General features: G+C 36.2%; 1 protein-coding gene across 1 annotated transcript; it reads left to right on the top strand.

Annotated features, from left to right (window-relative positions):
• Positions 1 to 4,902: 4,902 nt before the first annotated feature.
• LOC127446436 (proteasome inhibitor PI31 subunit-like) lies at positions 4,903 to 21,243 on the top strand. The gene is made up of 7 exons (XM_051707338.1): positions 4,903 to 5,284; positions 7,045 to 7,197; positions 7,285 to 7,367; positions 10,918 to 11,106; positions 19,692 to 19,745; positions 19,878 to 20,036; positions 20,465 to 21,243. Exons 1-7 carry the CDS (start codon positions 5,156 to 5,158, stop codon positions 20,514 to 20,516), a joined length of 819 nt encoding a protein of 272 aa, XP_051563298.1. The 5' UTR covers positions 4,903 to 5,155; the 3' UTR covers positions 20,517 to 21,243.
• The last annotated feature ends 692 nt before the right edge of the window (positions 21,244 to 21,935 follow it).

Raw genomic sequence — 21,935 nt, 5'->3', positions numbered from 1 at the left:
TGCAACAGATGGAATGGCACCCACAGAGCCCCCCACTAAACATCGAGTCATTCTGGGATTACATGAAGAGACAGAAGCAATTGAGACAGCTGAAATAGATAGAAGAACTGTGGCGAATTCTCCAAGAAGCTTGGAACATCCTATCTGCCAACAACCAAGAATAACTGTGTCCAGATGTACCTGAGAATTGGTGGTGTTTTGAAGACAAAATATTGGATTAGCTTTTTTATGTTTATTGAAATTTGTATGATGTTAACTGATCCATTAAAACTACTTATGGCATTGTTTTTTAAGAAATCCTGATTATGCAACATTTTCTCAAGTGCCTAAAACTATATATACAGTATAAGTGAAGCATCATTTGTGTCCAAAAACAAACAAACAACCTTTTCATTATTTTTAAAGACAGATTAGTGGCTTGTTAGTGGCTTGTTACTACACTGCGTTGTAAAAAGTAGCTGCATGGAGCTGTTCTGGCTTTGGTGTGCGAGTGAATAGCTCATTTTCACGATAATGATGTATCATGTCTGGGCCTCATTAGGTAACCATCTGAAACTTCCACACATGGTGGCCCCATTCACAGAGAATTCTGAACCTGTGTGGACAAACCTACTATGAGACCTTATGTTCCGTATGTGTACAGTATGTGATCTGAATTCAACATATGTTCTCAAGACAGCTGGCTCTAGATAGCTTCATAGCTACAGGTTAAATTAACAAAACTTCAGAACAGAATTTATCTAATCTTTCAAGCTGAAGATCTACTGTCTTTAACGTGGGTGCCGTGGTCTCATCACGTGATGGAAACTGGAAATGCAAACACCTGTTTTGGGTTTTCCAGTATGTCTGTTTGCTAAAGGAAATACAACTGACTATTGCTAACGTATTGTGGGTGGTTTCTAGGTGGTTACTTACTGTCCCAAGTCAAAAGAGCCCAGGTCTCTCCATATTATGGTCCTAAGATATTAGTCATAATAAAATATATATATATATATATATATAATTTTGCTGCTTGTTCAGTTTACTTAATAAAAATTACCTAAAGCAACACAGTTCTAGAGCGTTTAGTCACAACCTGAATTCACTGCATTCTATCCATTTTTATTTGTAAAATGGCAATATACTTAATCCATATGTGTTGGGACAACATGAATACTTTCTGCTACTCACACAATGGCAATATGGTTTGGAATATTGTTATAGTGCATTTTTAAAAATAAATTAGAGTGACTGTACTTTATCTGCTTGTTACGTCTTTTCTATTGTTGAGAACTGGTTAGGTTTAGGCATAAATATGCGGTTAGGTGCTTAATATATATATATATAAATAGTGTAATATATATCAAATTATTGTTACTAAACTTAAGTGTCTCTTTCATCTTTTATATTGTTGATAATTTGTTAGGTTTAGAAATGGGGTTGGGTTAAGGGATTGAAAATATTATATATGATTGTATAATGTAATATCACACTAATACATGAATATGTATTATAAAACATTGAGGTTTAGTAGATAAAATAATATTCAAAGATTTATAACGGACGGCAAAATTTTCTCGTTGAAAATAATAGGGTTTCGCACTGCGTCAAGGAGAGGAGGCCAGAAGGTACCTCTGGCGTCATCATGCAGTCGCGGACGGCTTCTGCACAATCGTCAAAATTGGAGGCTTAGGTTAATGAGAACGGGTTGGGTGTTAATGTAGCACTGGTGAAACTGGGCAGGGGATTTCCATTTCCCAGCATGCTTTATATGGGACTTGATAGGGAGAGAACATGTTAAAAGTGTTATTTTATGTGTTTTTGTGCAAGATGAATATAAAGGAGGATACTTGTTAGTGTTTAATGCTTTTTTTATGTTGAGATTTAAAATAGTTTATGTTATGCTGGAGTTTTGGGAGTTCCCATTATGGTGAAGAGTGGAGTTTGAGCTAATGATGAGGACAGATAAACGTCACACATTAAATGTGTTGCTCGCTTCGTTGAGCAATTGCTGTTACTAAAGTACACTTTGTAGTGCTTTCAGCCTGAATGTACTGTATTTAACAATGTTAGCATTCACTTTCACTATAGCACATAATGATATAAAAGAGATTTATTTGAGTTACGTTGACATGTCTAATTTTGTTAGGTTTACCCAATTCAACTAAGTTCTTTCTACACAAAGTGTATGTGTTGAGATATCATAGTCATTTTGAATTAAGAAAACTCATTTCAAATATGTGGAACCACTGTGTGGTGTCTTTCCCCTTTTTAAGAGAACACACTACATGCAGTGTAAAACTCAACTCTATCCTTTATTCCTCTCCTCAGCATTACTCAACACAATTTACTCACTAGAGCCCCTAGTGGTTCAGTTCCACATTACATGTATTATAAGAAGCAAGTACTACGAATTGAACATCAAATACTGTATACTTCTCAACACAACACACTGTCCACGATTTAATCATGTTCTGCCAAAGAGCTGTTTTTTTGAGTGCAGTTTCCTCCTTCCTTTAAAAATCTATGAATTTTTTCCCTGTTTGTGTTGTACACCATTTGAAAATTGTAAGTCTGATTACTTAGAAAAGTAATATCACATCTCTCATCAACCAGCAGCATGATCTGAGATATCATTCATGTTCAAATAGCACAAACGGTGTGGAATGAGTTTCGCCCCGAAATTTAAAATTTAGGTTTGGGGTAAACAAGATTTCCATCAGGCATAATTGTATATTCTGCTATAGTTTTGTCTGCTAGAGTTACGTATGTATGAAAATAATCTGTACTTGTTACTTTGGATGGATTACAACGTCTATTTCCCACTATGTTGCTGTGCAATTATTTGAATAAGCTTTTTCCACAACAGTCAGATAAGCCCTCTGAACAGCACGTAAAACAAATCAAATCCACTATTCTTTCCATGACTTCCCAAAAGAGGAAAAAAAAAAACAGGAATAGATGAATTACAGCAGTTTACTGTCATTTCCTCAGCAGCTGTATGAAACTCCATCACAGCAGTGTTGACTAGTTTTTTAAATCAATGCCAGTGTAATACAACACATAGAGTAATGTTCTAAATTAATAAAAAATGTAATATAAAAAAGTTAGGTTAATCTATTCCACGTGGGCCTGCTGATATGGTTTAGAGACAACAGCCTGAGAACATTTGCAGATTCTTTTAAAAGTTTTCAGACCCTTTTTACCAATGATCTCATTACACTTAATCAGTAATCCGGTGCTGTTTTGTTCTCTGCAGCTTTTATGTCAAAGTGTAACTCAAAGGCTTTCTATGTTTGTAAGATGTCTTTGAAGAAACGGGTTACAGGTTGTGCACAAGATTGTGGCAGGCAAAGGTTCACAGGGATCTTGTAAGTGCTGTAAATTAATGTATGCAACAATGGGGTATTGGTTAGATGGTAGGCCTGCTCTCTGACATAAGCTTCTGTGCAATGTGTTTTCAATGCACTGAGTTAAACCAGATGCTGATGTTATCATTTCTCTAAAGCTTGAGAATGTCAGGCAAAGCCACAAACGTGAAGGTTTCCATGATTTCTGGGGCACAAAAAGGCCCATACTGAAACTGGAAATTTATGTACAATTATAGTTAAAGTGCGTGGGCATATATATAAACATATTACCAATTCCTCTATTTGTTTGTGACATATATTCTGAAGCATGTGCTAACATGAAGCGGAGAACATGTTTGTTTGTTTGTTTGTTTGTTTGTTTGTCTGTTTTTTTTTTTTTTCAATTATACAATCTAGTATCCATATGTGACTTTGTGGGAATTCTTGTAAATATAGATGTGTATTTGGGAAAATGTTTTTGTAAAAATATGTGTTGCATATATGTAAAGCTACATAGTGCACATATTTGGTGCTGATATAAAAATATGTGCAATATAAATCTATACATGATCATACATATTGTACAATACTGTACACACACACACACACACATATACACACATACAGTATATATATATATATATATATATATATATATATATATATATATATATATATATATATATATATATATATATATATATAAATATACTCATTTATTATTCACTATGGGGAGAAAAAAATAATAATAATAGGATATCTATCTAATTCACTTCATAGTAAACTAGTGTTATTAGTAGTAACTCTTTCATCTTTGCTACATTATTTTAATAATTTCTCTTATTTAAAAATAAAATTACAAACTGTAATAACAAAAACAAAATAAAAATAAACAAATAATAAAATAAAACAACACAAATAATATAACTTTTATTATTTATTATTTATTATCAGTGCCCCATCATTTACACAAACACGTTTAATTTCCTTTTCATAAAAAACAAAAAAAAATTTTTTTTAGATAAATAAATAAATAAATTATCTGTATAAAACTTAGTAGTATTACAGCACAAAATCACAAAAAGTGTAATTAGGAATGACTCTTTGGTCTTTACTACTCTCTTAATATAATATTGTAAACATAAACAAAACAGTAATGAATACATTATAAAATAAAACAATACATTTCTGTCACTATTTATTTTCTAACAATGCCCCATCATATACACAAACTTATTACCGGAAATTTCCTTTTCACCCGTGAACATATTTTATACATAAAATAATAAAAGAAGCCTTCTAAAATGAGTACAATATGAATCACGTCTTTTAAAAAGTGAACAAAAAAATGAAAGCATTTCATACTGTATGATCTTCACAAAGAAAACAGCTTATTTTTTTTTTATATTTATTTTTATTTATTTATTTATTTATTTATTTTGTCAAACAAACACTTCTAAAAAAAAATCCAATGGTTAAAAGTCATGTTAAATATTTTAAATATTATTTTAAAAAACAGTTTCCCCTTCGCAGTTTCTTTCAGCAGAATAAACATTCGCTCAGTTGTTTCACTCCGGACGTTTTTTGTCATCGGACCTCTACAGCATGACCAACAAAATTAGAAATGATCATTTGTGGATTTTACCTTTTAATAAACTTTACATTTCTTTCAGAACGCTCGTCATAATTAATTTCAGACTGAATAATAGTGTCACAGCTTTATGAATACATATGTCAGGTACACAGAATAAGGTCGCGCTATATGTGAGTCACGCGGCTGGTTTGTTTAGGTTTCATTTCTTGTAAACATAAGTGTGTTTTTAAAGATGGCAGGACTGGAGCTGCTATTTAACTACGTGTCAAACTCTATAACCACCTCTCAAGATGCTTTGATTTGTTTTGTACACTGGGAAATAGTGAAAAGCGGCTATAAATGTCAGGGGACTGGAGATGAGGTGAGTGAATGATGATTTAACTGTTTGTTTATGATAATCTGTTACAAAACTAGCCGTCATCTATCTATGTGAGGATGTGAGTTTTGTTACTGAAATGTCATACAGTGTTTTATTTATACTGGTAGCCAAAAGTTTGGAATAATGTACAGATTTAGTTGTTTCGGAAGGAAATTGGTACTTTAATTCACTAAAGTGACATTCAACTGATGTAAAAAACAGCACCATCACTATTTGAAAAAAGTCGTTTTTGATCAAATCTAGACAGCAGCCATCACTCCAACACCTTATCCTTGAGTAATCATGCTAAATTGATCATTTGGTACTAGAAAATCACTTGCCATTATATCAAACACAGCTGAAAGCTATTTGGTTCATTAAATGAAGCTTAACATTGTCTTTGTGTTTGTTTTTGAGTTGCCACAGTATGCAATAGACTGGCATGTCTTAAGGTCAATATTAGGCCAAAAATGGCAAAAAAAAAAACAAAAAAAAAACCTTTCTCTAGAAACTCATCAGTGAATCATTGTTTTGAGTTTCAATGCTTGAAACTGCCAAAAAAAACTGAAGATTTCATACAAATGTGTCCACTACAGTCTTCAAAGACAAAGGACAACTGGCTCTAACAAGGACAGAAAGAGATGTGGAAGGTCAGATGTACAACTAAACAAGAGGATAAGTACATCAGAGTCTCTAGTTTGAGAAATAGACACCTCACATATCCTCAGCTGACAGCTTCATTGAATTCTACCCGCTCAACACCAGTTTCATGTACAACAATAAAGAGAAGACTCAGGGGTGCAGGACTTATGGGAAGAATTGCAAAGAGAAAGCCTCTTTTGAAACAGAAAAACAAAAAGAAATGGTTAGAGTGGGCAAAGAAACACAGACATTGGACAACAGATAATTGGAAAAGAGTGTTATGGATCTTAACCCCATTGAGCTTTTGTGGGATCAGCTAGACTGTAAGGTGCGTGAGAAGTGCCCGACAAGACAGACACATCTATGGCAAGTGCTACAGGAAGTGTGGGGTGAAATGTCACCTGAGTATCTGGACAAACTGACAGCTAGAATGCCAAAGATCTGCAAAGCTGTCATTGCTGCATGTGGAGGATTTTTTGATGAGAACTCTGAAGAAGTTCTGAACCTTTTTTTTTTTTTTTTTTTTTTTTTTAAATTGTAATAGTAACTTTTCACGTTATTAATGTCCTGACTATACATTGTGATCAGTTGAATGCCACTTTGGTGAACAAAAGTACCAGTTTTTTTGACAAACTTTTGGTTGCCAGCGTATATACAGTGACCCCACAAAATATTTCAACACTTAAGGCACACTTATATTTGCATACTAAATCTGCAAACAAATTATGCTAATTGAGCTAATTTCTCTTTAAACAGTATTGTTTTAACCTAACAAGTTTCTTTTTATTAAATCTTTTGCTTGAAACGTGTGCTTGTGCTGTCTTTCTTTAAAATAAATGCCACTTGGTTTGAAATTTTGTTATACTGTATATTGCAACTACATACATTTTAAGTGTCTCTTTAGTGTCCAGATTATTTTTGGGGCCACTGTTCTTTGCTTTATAAATACTTACTTTGTAAATTCACATTGTTACATTAACTTTGCAATGCCTTAAGCACATTTGTAAATAATCAATCCATGCCTAATGAAAGTTACCTAGTAAATGAGGCGTTAATAATTTTGTTGCAAGTTAGCACAAACATTTGCTTGTTTCTTAATTAATCTTGAATCTTTCACGCAGCCTCGAGATGGAGAAAAGAAATCTGAACTGCTTCCCTCCGGCTGGAATGAGAGCAAGGAACTCTACACACTCAGATACAGATCAAATGATGAAAAGTCAAGCATACTGCTCAAAGCCTTCACAGTGGATTCAACCCTCATCTTCAATTTAATGGTAATCAGTCATTGCTGTAATGCATGTCATCATGGGTAACGCTAGATCGAATGGCTTTCCACAGTTTTTTTTATTTTGTTATTGCAGGACTCAACAACAGAAAAAGTAACAGATCTCACAGTTAACGTCAGCGACTATGTAGATGAGGCTAATCTACAGACATTTGAAAGGTTTGTGAAAATTTTACATTAACCTATCTGGTTAAATTTAAAAGGCAAAAGAGCCTTGTTGGTGAAATTGTTTGGAAAATATGGCTCATATATATATAGTCATATTCTATATGTGTGCCCTATATTAAAAATATATTGGGATGACATGATTAGACAGATGAATTTAATATTTAACTGTACACTAGAAGTCCATTCGGAAAACCTTATTCTGGGTAGACTCACTTTGGCTTTAAGGAACGAAACAGAACAATATACTGTACATGTAGAGTAATTTGTATGGCAGCCTTAAAACAGATCACTAAAACTTGGCTTAAACCAGAACCCTCACAATCTCAAAGATTGAGGGAAACGATTTTGGAAATAAAAAAAAAATTAGAAACCAAAGTTTGAAATGTAACTGATGGGAATTGCTTAAAATATAATTATACTCTAACATGGATAGATTTTTATTTTTTATTTTTTTTATTTTTGAAACTAATTAGTTAAAGATGAGATGAATACACAATGCTTAATTCATTAGATATTGTATGAAGATGTGATGCTTAAGTTGTTTTAAACAATGTGTGCTAAAGGGTTAATTCACCCAAAAATTTGAATCCTCTCATGATTTGCTTATTTTAAGCCATCCCAGATGTGTATGACTTTCCCTCTTCAACAGAACCGAAGTGAAAAATTTTATAAGCACATTTCAGCTCAGTTTGTCCATACAATGCATGTAAATGAGTGCCATCAGTCTGCTGGCTGTTTGATGGTCCAAAAGGCATATTTAGGCGTATAGGTAATCCACACGACTCCAGTCGATCAGTTAATGTTTTCTGTAGCAAACCGAAAGGTTTTCATGTTTGGGTAAACTAACTTTCTAAAAGGATTTTAGTGATAAAATCCCTTACTAACCTTTAATGTGTAAAGTTATATCAAATTTGACAACTTCATTGCCATGACGACGTTATGCAATAAACCCTAAAACAACTGTAAAAACAAAGATTTAAACATATTTACAGCTCAAATACAACATGAGTTTTAACAGAAGAATGAATGTAAGCGCTTTTATAAAATTATAAGCTTCACATTTCTGTGTTAAAATTATCTAAAAATTGGCCCCATTCACTTCCATGCCCCTCTGTAACCACGATGTTGAATTGTTTTTGTTGTGGTAATCAAAGTTATGCCACAAATGCTGTCGATTGAACTTAACTTGAATTGAACCCGGAATTTTACTTTAAGACACTAAATCTATGCCATTTCACTCTGTATTAAAAAGCCACTTTGTAAAAAAATTTGTCTGACTTCTATGGAACACAAAAGGAGATGTTAGTCACACAGCCTCAGACACCATTCACTTTCAATGTATGGAAAAAAACGCAATGAAAGTGAATGGTGTCCATCCATATGTTCACGCAGGTTTTCCCAACATCGTTATATTCTGCTAGGTCAGTCATGTGGCAAGGTGAGACCAGTAGAGGGCACGTCAGGAGGTGGTCCATGGTTTGTTGGTCTGTCCCACATTCGCAGTTGGTGTCTCCATTTAAATGTCCACATTTTGCTCTGCCGACCTTACATCTTCTGGTGCATGACCTCAGGCAATTAAGACACCTCCACTCTCTCCATGAAGCATCAGCTCCCGGTGGTAGGTTCTCACTGGCTAGTAGCTCCATGGAGACGTTTGGGGGCAGGCCCTGGAGTCTCTCCTGCCACATAGTTGTGCGCATAGTGCTAGCTGTTATGGAATCTGCTTTCAGCACATGGTGGAGGAAGGCCTTCCTTGATAGAAGCCTTTGTTCTGCTGGTTGGTGGCTAAAGAGGGGGTGTCTGTGGTCGCTGACTTGGATCTCTCTGTTCTGCTCGCAGCGGCTCTCCTCACATCTGCCAGCGCAATACTTGCCAGGATGTAAATACTGTCCGTGTTGGTAGGTCTAAGACACCCGGTGATCATTCAGCAGTTCGTTGTGAGCGCAACTCTGCAGGGTCACTTTATATATAGCCTATACATCTGTGATGAAACCATAAAATAATACAAAAACACATTCATCTCGAACCGTGATTTATATTTCAGTGATAATTATCATCATTATAATTATTATGTTTACATTTATAATTGTTTTTATATCTTAATATGTATTAATAATTTTCCGCCGTTGTCATAGACGGATACTTGAGTGACGGTAAATGGAAAGGTGGTTAAATTTTGTTGTTTTTTTACCACTTCATTATTTTAATTGCTTTTTCATTTCGTTTGAAGTGCAATTTGAATGTCTTTGGTTTAAGTTTTTTGTTTTTTAAATAAATAAATTTAATTTTCAATGTAAAATCACTGAAGCAAGCATATTCACCAATCCCTCAGCCGGGGGTTAACGATGTAATTGGATATTGTGATATATATATATTTTTAATAAAAAATTGTGAACATATCGCCCAGCCCTAGAATGGAACAAAATGAATTTATTCACACATTCAAAGTCATTACCCTTCCGAAGCAGCTAAACTGGGTCCTGGGATGAAAGGTAATAAAAAGGCAACATTAAACCCACAACAACCCACAATAAGTGATGTATTTGCCCAGACAACGAAATACCCGACCGGTAGAGAATGCACAGATGAAGTTGGTTCGTTGCCAAAGAGATGTTGCCCTTCACAACTGATGAAAAGCCATCTTTCAAAAAGTTGAACAACACACATTTTAATTGCACTTCATTTTTTTTCCAATTTCATTTGAATTTTTAGTTAAAATAAATAAAAAAATAAAGTTAAAAGTTTGAAATCAAGCTGCCTTGCATATTGTGTAGGCTATTGCTTAATGAAAATTGCCCCATAGGACCACCTAGCATCCAACCAGCGGTAATACCGGTGTAAGTCGGTTTGAACATGAAGACTGCACCAGTGTGAAAATTATGATAACGTGTCCAGTCTAATCCAGGGTGACACCGAGGTTCACAGGGAACTCATAGGACTCTAATGGAACTCCATTCCAGGGATGAGGCGTTCATCAATAGCTGGTGCAAGACGGTTCATGTAGAGGCGCTCAAAGAGCTTGAAAGCAGTGAGATGGGTTTGTAGCTCTTGGGGCTAGCGGAGTCCTTACCAGGCGTCAGTAAGGCAATCACGTGGGCTCTCTTCGAGATTTTAGGGAAATTCTTTGTTGACAGGCAGTGGTTGAACAGTTCTAGAAGCCATTTCTTTGCCTCTGAGCCAAGATGTTTTATTTCTTCAGTTGCAATCTTGTCTAGACCCATGGCTTTCCCTGGTGTTAAACTGGCTATTCTAGCTTCCAGTTCCTCTGTGGTAAATGGCTTTGTGAAACCATGGTCATCAGGGTACTTCTTTCTGTCAAGCTTGTTCTTTCCCTTCTGTCGTTTTTGCTTCTTACCACAGTGAATACTGCCTAGACTAACATTCTGTCTAACATCTCCTTTTGTGTTCAACAGAAGAAAGAAAGCCTTATGGGTTTGGAACAATATGAGGGCGAGTAAATGGTCACAGAATTCGTATTTTTCTTTAAGAAGTCATTTCAAAATAATTGAACCATTCATACTTTTCAATGTCTCTCACACAGCGTGTTTAAGAACCTAGATGAGTTGACCAAGAAGCTGAAGACCTCACTGTTGCCTTCTGAAAAGGACGAGCGTCAAGCAAAGACAGAGAAGAAGAGAGAGAGTGAAAGAGCCGCAAATTCAAGAGACTCAAACAGCGATCCTCTCCTGATACAGACCAGAGTTCCCCCAACCAGACACCCACCAAACTGGTAAACATGCATTCATTCTCTCATTCTTTCTTTTATGAAAATTACACAATGACCTAGAAGGGGTCAATTTTTCTTTTGCTAATTTTCTTGGTGCTGTCTATGGATTATTGTGTAGCATATTTAGCCGAATTACTGATCCTAACAGAAAGCACATAAGCAGCCTTCTGTTGCTATGGTTACCACCTCCGTTGGGCCCCACTTGTGTTCACGAGCATCTGTTTGGCAACAGGCGTTAATGCACACACTGAATAACTTGTAATTTAACTTGTCTACAGAAGTTTTTGAAAACACAGTTGAAACATTCATGTAATATGTACTGTTTGTTCTTACGCCATAACCTTCTGTTTTGACTTACAGAATCCCAGTGACCATAATTTCAAGTTATTACAAGTTCAATCCTATTATTAATTCTATTACACCATAACTTTTCAATGTGCTGACAGTGGTATACGACTAGATTCCTTTAAATTTAATGGTGAACTGTGTACATTCTGCGCCACCAAACTGTATTGCAAAAATAATGGTTTCCAAACAGATAGATCCACCTTAAACTTACGCCATTGGTTGAGCCAGAAGTTGACGTACCGGACCACTCAAACAAAAAGAGCAGTGCTTTAATAATAAACCACAAATGGCTTACTTCTAGTTGTCTCTCCCGTTCACACATGCAGCGACTTCTAGTGGCAAAGCGACATGATAACATTCATTTTCAAAAAGAGCTGGTGACATGAGCGACCTCTGGGGACTAGATGTGGGCGTGTCAGGCAAGTTCAGAAAGTTGAGTAAAGTTGCTTTTATGCAAATAAGGAGTCACTTTCAGCAGTGACAACCAATAGGAGTGACGACGGTGTCAGTGGAGCTGACGTCATCCGTCTCCTGTGTGATAATGGCATCGAGTGCAGGCAAGACAGCGAAGAAGTTTCTATGTGCGATTTCACTGTTCTTTTCACCTTATGCGCCAGAGAAACTAGTGCGCAGCCATCTTGAAAATTTTGTCTCAGAACTTCCGTTCTAGCAGTTCTATATAGGTTTCAATGCTGTTGATGTCAAAGTGTGATTAGCTAGTGAAGTGGATTTACATGTTATAGAGTTGTCAAACGCTATCATGAGTATTTTAAAGTGTTCAAGGGATGTCATAACAACTGGAAGCAGAGCCAAGAGGTTTTAAAACTAGAGTACTTAATGCATAAATCCACAAGATCCTACCTTCATGCTGTGGATGTAATGATGTGCCTCTGTGCTCATGAAACTCCAAGAGACAACACAAAGTCATTAAAAACATCTCTGTAAGACACCTCTGACCATCTTCTCGTGTAATTCACCCATCGTGTTATAGTTCAGGTGAGTAGACTTTTTGAGTGTTAAACCGGGACGGGGGAAGGGTGCCACTATATTTATACATACACACACACACACACACACATGTGAAAGTGTATGTTTTATTTTATATTCCATTTACAACTATTTTAATCACATTTAAGCCTCTTAAAAATGTAGGGTGACAAATTAATTTAAAAAAGTACAAATATAAATTTCTTTAATGCTATGAACTTGCATGTAAAATAATACGAGCTGACATTGTTTGAAATTTCATATCAACTACACATTTTAACACAAGTTATTAACAAGTTGAAACCTAAAAATGAAGCAGAATTACACGTATAACAGTTAAATGCTTGTATTATGAAAAAATGCAGTGTGTCATAGCTGTCTGAATGTGATCTGCCAGGTCCAATTTACCTCCGTAAGTGTCGAAAAAACAAACTTGTACAGTGACAGCAAAACACCTCACGAGCATTTTCACATATTAAAGGGGTGCTGGGTAGAGTTGCACCAGCTGTGCGTAAGTTCTCACGTAAGTTAGGATGTAAAGTTCACACTAAGAGCTTAGTAACTACTGGTTAGTTTGTAACTAAGTCAGTGCTTAATTTGGTTGCACCACCTGCTCTTAAGGCAAGATTTAACTAGTAGGTCGTAAGCTCTCCGTAATGCATAGTCGCATATTATGACGTTTACCCATATTTATCCAATAAGCAGACTTCATATTTACACACAGAAGTGTTAAAAATCCATGAACTTCAATTTAATCTTGTTACGGTTGATGTTCAAACCTTGTTTGTTCACGTAACTGTCAGCTGTAATAAATAAATCCCCAATAAAATACGATACGTCATAAAAGTAGATTTAATAAATAGTATATTTGCTCTGTGTAAATAACAATATATAGGCTAGGAACTGTATATAAAATAAATAAGGGGTGATAAATTAATACTAATACAACAGGCTGGAAAAACAGACATTTATTCATTTTAATATCCTATATATATATATATATATATATATATATATATTTGAAATGTGTTGAAACTTGACACCGGGTGACACACCCTGAAAACTGCACCGTTAGATCGGTTTCATGCTGAAGAGCCGCTTAATGTATGTTTTTTTCCTCTCACTCTCATAAATGTCAACATCATAATGTATGTTGAAAGGACTGATGCCTGTCACGCAAAACATGAGCTCATTGATGTAAAAAAATATCAGTCTGCTTTTTAAATTCTAACAGTTACTCCTGGTCGGAGGCTTCCATAAATATTTATTTTATATGTAGGGTTACATACTACCTAAGTTTAATGGCGCAACGCTCAAATATTTAGTAGTGCGTAAATTGTGACTTAGCGCCCATTTACGCCACAACTAGGCTAAGTTGTAACATACGTGTAGCTGGTGCAACCGGCCCCTGTAGACTCACACCATCAACTCTTATGTTTCTTTGTCAAATTAGAATGACGTTTTAGAAATTGTTGGCAGACTGAGTGAGTTTGATTAGTAGATTTTATACATTTATAGGTAGTTCATTTGGTTAATGATTTTGCACTGCTGTAGTTTTTATTAAACACTCTCTACGGCAGAATGTTCATTTTTAGCGACAAGAAAACAAATTCCTTTTCAAATTAGAATGAAATCTTAGTTGTACCAGCAATATACACTATATTGCCAAAAGTATTCACTCATCTGCCTTTAGACGCATATGAACTTAAGTGACATCCCATTCTTAATCCACAGGGTTTAATATGACATCGGCCCACCCTTTGCAGCTATAACAGCTTCAACTCTTCTGGGAAGGCTTTCCAAAAGGTTTAGGAGTGTGTTTATGGGAATTTATGACCATTCTTCCAGAAGCGCATTTGTGAGGTCAGACACTGATGTTGGACGAGAAGGCCTGGCTCGCAGTCTTCACTCTAATTCATCCCAAAGGTGCTCTCTCGGGTTGAGGTCAGGACTCTGTGCAGGCCAGTCAAGTTCTTCCACACCAAACTCGCTCATCCATGTCTTTATGGACCTTGCTTTGTGCACTGGTGCGCAGTCATGTTGGAACAGGAAGGGGCCATCCCCAAACTGTTCCCACAAAGTTGGGAGCATGGAATTGTCCAAAATCTCTTGGTATGCTGAAGCATTCAGAGTTCCTTTCACTGGAACTAAGGGGCCAAGCCCAGCTCCTGAAAAACAACCCCACACCATAATCCCCCTCCACCAAACTTCACAGTTGGCACAATGCAGTCAGACAAGTACCGTTCTCCTGGCAACCGCCAAACCCAGACTCATCCATCAGATTGCCAGATGGAGAAGCATGATTCGTCACTCCAGAGAACGCGTCTCCACTGCTCTAGAGTCCAGTGGCGGCGTGCTTTACACCACTGCATCCGACGCTTTGCATTGCACTTGGTGATGTATGGCTTGGATGCAGCTGCTCGGCCATGGAAACCCATTCCATGAAGCTCTCTACGCACTGTTCTTGAGCTAATCTGAAGGCCACATGAACTTTGGAGGTCTATAGCGATTGACTCTGCAGAAAGTTGGCGACCTCTGCACACTATGCGCCTCAGCATCCGCTGACCCCGCTCTGTCATTTTACGTGTCCTACCACTTCGTGGCTGAGTTGCTGTCATTCCCAATCGCTTCCATTTTGTTATAATACCACTGACAGTTGACTGTGGAATATTTAGTGACGAGGAAATTTCACGACTGGACTTGTTGCACAGGTGGCATCCTATCACAGTACCACGTTGGAATTCACTGAGCTCCTGAGAGCGGCCCATTCTTTCACAAATGTTTGTAGAAGCAGTCTGCATGCCTAGGTGCTTCATTTTATACACCTGTGGCCATGGAAGTGATTGGAACACCTGAATTCAATTATTTGGATGGGTGAGCGAATACTTTTGGCAATATAGTGTATCTCATCTGTGATTATATTTTCAAAAGACATGGCCATACTTGGATTCCACCAATAACATTAGAGTGACATCAGTAAGAACGCTCACTAGTGACTTCACAGTAAAGAGACTAGTGACTTCAAGCTGTATAGGGGCTGCATGTGTGAATGGGCTTAATACCTGCTTCCAAGTCTTTCTAACTTCAACTCACTCATGAATTTTTAGTATTTTTAATTGTAAATGCAAATTATGTTAAGGTTAAAATAAACACCCTTAAAACTTAATCAGAAAATCATAACATGGGTGTTTCTCAACATCAGGCAATTTCATGCCCTATGGGTTGATTTTTATTAAAACTAACAAATTTCTACTTTTCTTTTGTTATATGAAGTTCACTTAAAAACTAACTTTTTACCAGGCCTTCATCATTTATTTATGATGCTTTTCAATTGCCTTTTATGTATAGATTTTATTGTTTTAGCCTTGTCCCGACACAGACTTTTAGAGTTAAACTATGAAAACCCATTATTAATACTAATTATTACATGTTTATAACTATGATAATCTAAACAAAGAGTGAGAGAAACATAAGCCAGTTTAATATTTGTGTGAAAATTATTTTGTATAACCTTTTCTAAAGTTGTGACTGTCCCACAGTTGTGGCATTTATTCCACCACACCAAACAATTATGCCCCTAATAAAGTTTTTTTCAAAGGTTAGTGTACTTGTTAACCAAGTGGACAAAAGTGTCAGTGTAGAGCGTGAAATATGAGACAAGTAACGTTTAAAGAAAAATCAAGATAATAATCACTTTTGGGCAAGAAATTATGCAAATACTGTGAAAATAAGATTGAATACATGAAATAGGATACATGAAATGTTAGCTATGAAGTTGGCCATAGCAAGACAAAGGCTTCAGTCGTTTTATTTCAAAAATGTTAAAAATGTCATTTATATCAGCGTCATTTCAAACACAGAATTCGATTAAACACAATATAGAATTTGAGATGTGCTGGAAATGACACTGTGTTGTATTTTGAAGTCGTGTGAATGTGTAAGTTAAAGCCCATTCGTAAATAAAGGCAGAACTGGGTGTGTATGTGTGTGGAGGACATTATGGGGTGTTTTGAGAGAGAGTTGTGTGAGTGTGTGTGTTGTCTAGGTGTCAGCTCATGTCCTTTGTCTTATTTAATATTTAAAGCACGGGTCCTGACAGAGCACTCACTGCTGCACTAAGTCTATTTTTTTGCAGCACTGAGGGTTGTGGGAGGGTTGTGTGTCTGGCACGGCAAACTGTGGAACAGAGCAAAACAGTGTGAGCCAATATAGGAGATGCACTGAGAATTAGTTCACAGTTCAAATCCACCCATACATTTCAACCTTAGCTGATGCCTCTACTGTCTCAGTAAAAATGGCTGCAAAATAAAATAAAAAGTTTGAAGCAAGAAATTATAGGGGAGACATGTAGTTGTGTCCTTAAAGGCATTTTCTGGGTCCAATATAAGCTTAATCTACAGCATTTGTGGCATAATGTTGATTACCGCAAAAATTGGTTTCGACTCGTGCCTTCTTTTCTTTAAAAAAAGCAAAAATCTAGGTTTCAGTGAGGCACTTACAGTGGAAGTGAATGGGGCCAATTTTTGGAGGGTTTAAAGACACAGATGTGAAGCTTATTATTTTATAAAAGCACTTACATTAATTCTTCTGTTCAAACTCATGTATTATTTGAGCTGTAAAGTTGTTTAAAATGTCGATTTTTTGACTGGACTGCTAAATTACCAGATTACAGTGATAATGGCACAGAAAAGGTCAGTAAGTGATTTGATCACACTAAAATCATGTTAACACACACATTGTTTACGTCTTTTGGCTATACTTTGTAAACCGTGAGTATTTTAACATTTACAAAGATTGGCCCCCCATTCACTTTCATTGTAAGGAAAGGTAATCAACATTATGCAACAAATGCTACCGAGTGAGTTTAACCTGTATTGAATCCAGAATGTTCCTGTAAGGACATGGCAGAAACCCAGAGATGGATTTAGGTGTTTGTCTTTCTTTGTTCATGGTGACCCCTATCAGATTCTTTATGATGGCAGTGATTTATCGACTTGGCTGTTGCTGTGGGCAGGATGGTAATTCAGTCTGCTGCAGCCACACAGAAAGTGTCTCAATTTAAAGTGAAAGAGTCTGTGGCCTTTAAAAACATTTAGCTGAGTCACACTGGGAAATTTGGTTATGTGGCGACACTACAAATAATATATGGAGATTCAAAAATTAAGTCAGAACTACAAGCTTCATAATTTATAATCCAAATAAAGATGTATAGTAAATACTTCAAAAAGTAAGGATAAACCTTGTTTTTGTTAAATATGTTGTTTTTGATGAATTGTTCAGCAAAGTTATGGATTTAAATGTGCGTTAAGTAAATGATTTCACATAAAGGAATATTCCGGGTTCAGTACAAGTTAAACTCTATTGAATGCGCTTTTGCTTTTATTGGAGGTCGCTGTGTCAAGTTTAACGTAGTTTCAAACTTAGAAAAACACTTCTTGAGATCCCTGCCTTTGGATTTGCGCTCCATCAAGTGTTTAAACGCAAGAACGTTGTGCTCTCTGCCGCCGGTGTGTGTGTGGTTTGTTCTCTGTATAAGCTGCGCATTGCCTGTACAGCTGGAGTTTCGATTTCCTCAAGCTTGAATTGCTCAGGAATCTTCCTTATTAAGGTCTGGGGACATGATTCATTGCATAAATGTTAACGCAATATTTTTTATATACACTGGTGGCCAAAAGTTTGGAATAATGTAGAGATTTTGCTCTTATGGAAAAAAATTGGTACTTTTATTGGTACACCAAAGTGGCATTCAACTGATCACAAAGTATAGTCAGGACATTAATAACATAAAAAATTAATATTACAGTTTGAAAAAAATGTTCAGAACTTCTTATACTACAAAGATTTCTCATCAAAAAATCCTCCACATGCAGCAGTGACAGCTTTGCAGATCCTTGGCATTCTAGCTGTCAGTTTGTCCAGATACTCAGGTGACATTTCACCCCACACTTCCTGTAGCACTTGCCATAGATGTGTCTGTCTTATCGGGCACTTCTCATACACCTTACAGTCTAGCTGATCCCACAAAAGCTCAATGGGGTTAAGATCCATAACACTCTTTTCCAATTATCTGTTGTCCAATGTCTGTGTTTCTTTGCCCACTCTAACCTTTTCTTTTTGTTTTTCTGTTTCAAAAGTGGCTTTTTCTTTGCAATTCTTCCCATAAGTCCTGCACCCCTGAATCTTCTCTTTACTGTTGTACATGAAACTGGTGTTGAGCGGGTAGAATTCAATGAAGCTGTCAGCTGAGGACATGTGAGGTGTCTATTTCTCAAACTAGAGACTCTGATGTACTTATCCTCTTGTTTAGTTGTACATCTGACCTTCCACATCTCTTTCTGTCCTTGTTAGAGCCAGTTGTCCTTTATCTTTGAAGACTGTAGTGTACACCTTTGTATGAAATCTTCCATTTTTGGCAATTTCAAGCATTGTATAGCCTTCATTCCTCAAAACAATGATTCACTGATGAGTTTCTGGAGAAAGCTGTTTTTTTTTTTGTTTTTTTTGCCATTTTTGACCTAATATTGACCTTAAGACATGTCAGTCTATTGCATACTGTGGCAACTCAAAAACAAACACAAAGACAATGTTAAGCTTCATTTAATGAGCCAAATAGCTTTCAGCTGTGTTTGATATAATGACAAGTGATTTTCTAGTACCAAATTAGCAGTTTAGCATGATTACTCAAGGATAAGGTGTTGGAGTGATGGCTGCTGTATAGATTTGATCAAAAATGAATTTTTTCAAATAGTGATGGTGCTGTTTTTTACATCAGTAATGTCCTGACTATACTTTGTGATCAGTTGAATGCCACTTTGGTGAATTAAAGTACCAATTTCCTTCCGAAACAGCAAAATCTGTACATTATTCCAAACTTTTGTGCCATCAGTGTAATTAATCGCACAGAATTAACACATTAAATCGACAGCCCTCATTTACACACATCAGTGGTCTTGAAAAAGCTATTTTATTCTACATAAGGCGGGTTGCCCCCTAATGGTAGCCACCATATTAAGATCACATGACCAGCCCATAAATGCCATGATTGCTCCAGAGATGGTTGGGGCAGTAGAGAGGCTAATGCTGTCGTATCGGTTGCTTTGGATGATGAATGAAAGCAACGAAACATAAACATCTAATTACGTAGTGCACCTTTAAAATGCTAAAACAATAAAATGTCTGTTAAGATCAAACACTTTGTTGTCATTATAGGGAAACAGAACTCTTTTAATCCTGTTCTTTGTGTGTTGTTTAAGGCCTGACCCGATGGCTCCATTTGCTGCAGGAGGTGCTGACCTCGATCCCTTTGGGTGAGCAATTCATTAATTTGCTTAAACAAGCATCTGTATATGCGTATGTCCATATAATGATAGTCTTGATTAAGTTTCTTAAAGGAATTGTTCACCCAAAAATGAAAAATATGTCATCCTCATCCTTTCCAGGGGAAGGGCTGGAGGAATGATTGTTGATCCATTACGTGCCGGGTTTCCTCGATCAGGGTTTGACCCCTCATCTGGGATTCCTGGAGTCCTCCCGCCAGGCGCTGTGCCCCCTGGTGCCCGCTTTGACCCCTTTGGTCCAGTTGGGCGTCACAGACCTGGGTAAGAGCCGTTGCACAAAGATAGTGCCACAGTATTAACACTTTTCAGGGGAATTAATTAACCTACGAATGGCTCACTCATAGCTGTCTCTGCAACCTGTGATGGGACAAATTATTTTAACATTTGAATTACACACTTTACCTTTAAAGGAATATTCCGGATTCAATACAAGTTAAGCTCAATCAGCATTTGTGGCATAATATTGACTGCCACAAAAAGTAATTTCGACTTGTCCCTTATTTTTTTAAAAAAAGCAAAAATCTGGGTTACAGAGAGGCACTTACAATGGAAGTGAATGGGGACAATCTGTAAACATTAAAATACTCACTGTTTCAAAAGTATAGCCACAAGATGTAAAACATTATACATGTTAGTGTGATATTTGTGTGATAAAATCGCATACTTATCTCTTATGTCTTTTGTTTCAGGCCAGACCCCGATCACATGCCCCCGCCAGGTTATGATGACATGTTCATGTAGAATGAAGATGCACCACTTTTCTGTTCTAGGGAAAAAACTTTTTCCATAGCTTTCCAGACTACTCCCTGCCCCACAGAGACATGCACTTTGCATTTGATTAAGCCTACTTAAAAAGGTTGTGATGAATTTAACACAAAATCTGTATTGTTTTGACAAAGCAAGCACGGATAATTAATTTTTTTTTAATCATTGATTTGCATTTTTCCTGTTTGTTCTTTTTATTAATAGTGAATTGGTGAAATAAACTGCTTTTTGTCCAGCGAAACTGTTTCCTTGTTCTGATAGATCTTTCATTAAAGATATATAAAAAAACAAAACAAAACCAGGTAAGTCAAATACCTGCTAAGTGAAACGGTAATAGTTGTTATTGAATAAACGAAAAAGACACAGATAAGCCTCAAAATTTAAACAGATAAAAGAAAGATTCCTGTAACTTTATTATAACTTGTTATATTCACAGTTTGTCTTGTTGTCTAGTCTCTTTCCACTTCACATTATCAATAGATGAAACTGTAGCTGCTGGAGATGGTCACTTAAGTGAGAGGGACATGGTGAATGCTGCAACAGATGTAGAAGAAATCAATGTCTGTAATGGTCACTGTGAGTCACAGTGAGCCTGCAATGTCAATCCAACTGTCCTCTGCTGACAGACACACTGAGTGTCCATAAACAATGACTGGACTAAAGTACTGCATATCACTATAAGAATAAAGTGCCAATTGGTTTAGTTGTGTTTAGTGTTCTTGGAAGATAGAGCTGGTAGTCGTGATAAAGAAAAAATTGCTGTCTCAATCTTCTTTTGCTTCACATTTAATTACAAAATATGTGATAAATTAGAAATTTACTGAAATTGCACTGAACTGAGATGTATGGGCCTTAATTTAAAAAATACAATAATGAAGGTAATTCTAACTTTTAAGTTTGTAGAGTATCAAATTATGTCATGCTGATTAACCCTTTAAGCTTGGATAATAAGATGATCAAAATATGAATAACTACAGTCTTGACCAACACAAAAATAGGTATTGTTTTAAAGCTTTGAAGCTGTACTTTAGAATGCATGTAGTCATTATGACCAAAACTGGACAAGTGCTTTGAAATTTTTAGACAAATCAGAAATGTTCCGTTTTGATAATGTATTAATAATTTTGCACTGGACAGTTTAATGTAATCGGTAAAAACATCAAACTGATCAAATAGCCATGTCCATTTGTCTTTAGAAAGCTCTCAAAGAGTAGAATACAACCAGCCTATTTGTTTCACTCACAGACGGAAAATATAGCGAGTAATGGCTGTATGTCTTTGACATACGTTTACATGTAAACAGGTGAGGCTTATATGCAGCAATTTTGCTTATAATTTCACGAAACATAAACAGAACATAAAATATCACATACCATTACATAGAGGAGGCGATTA

Source organism: Myxocyprinus asiaticus, chromosome 9 (assembly GCF_019703515.2).
Source record: "Myxocyprinus asiaticus isolate MX2 ecotype Aquarium Trade chromosome 9, UBuf_Myxa_2, whole genome shotgun sequence".
Lineage (NCBI taxonomy): Eukaryota > Metazoa > Chordata > Actinopteri > Cypriniformes > Catostomidae > Myxocyprinus > Myxocyprinus asiaticus.
The sequence above is the reverse complement of the archived record's forward strand: the minus strand, read 5'-3'. Positions and strand labels throughout refer to the sequence as shown.

Excerpts from the sequence above, each read along its gene's own strand:
- LOC127446436 (XM_051707338.1), top strand. The coding sequence starts at position 5,156 with ATGGCAGGACTGGAGCTGCTATTTAACTACGTGTCAAACTCTATAACC. Across the intron at positions 5,285-7,044 it reads GTCAGGGGACTGGAGATGAG|CCTCGAGATGGAGAAAAGAA; the intron begins GTGAGTGAATGA and ends TCTTTCACGCAG. Across the intron at positions 11,107-19,691 it reads ACCAGACACCCACCAAACTG|GCCTGACCCGATGGCTCCAT; the intron begins GTAAACATGCAT and ends GTGTTGTTTAAG.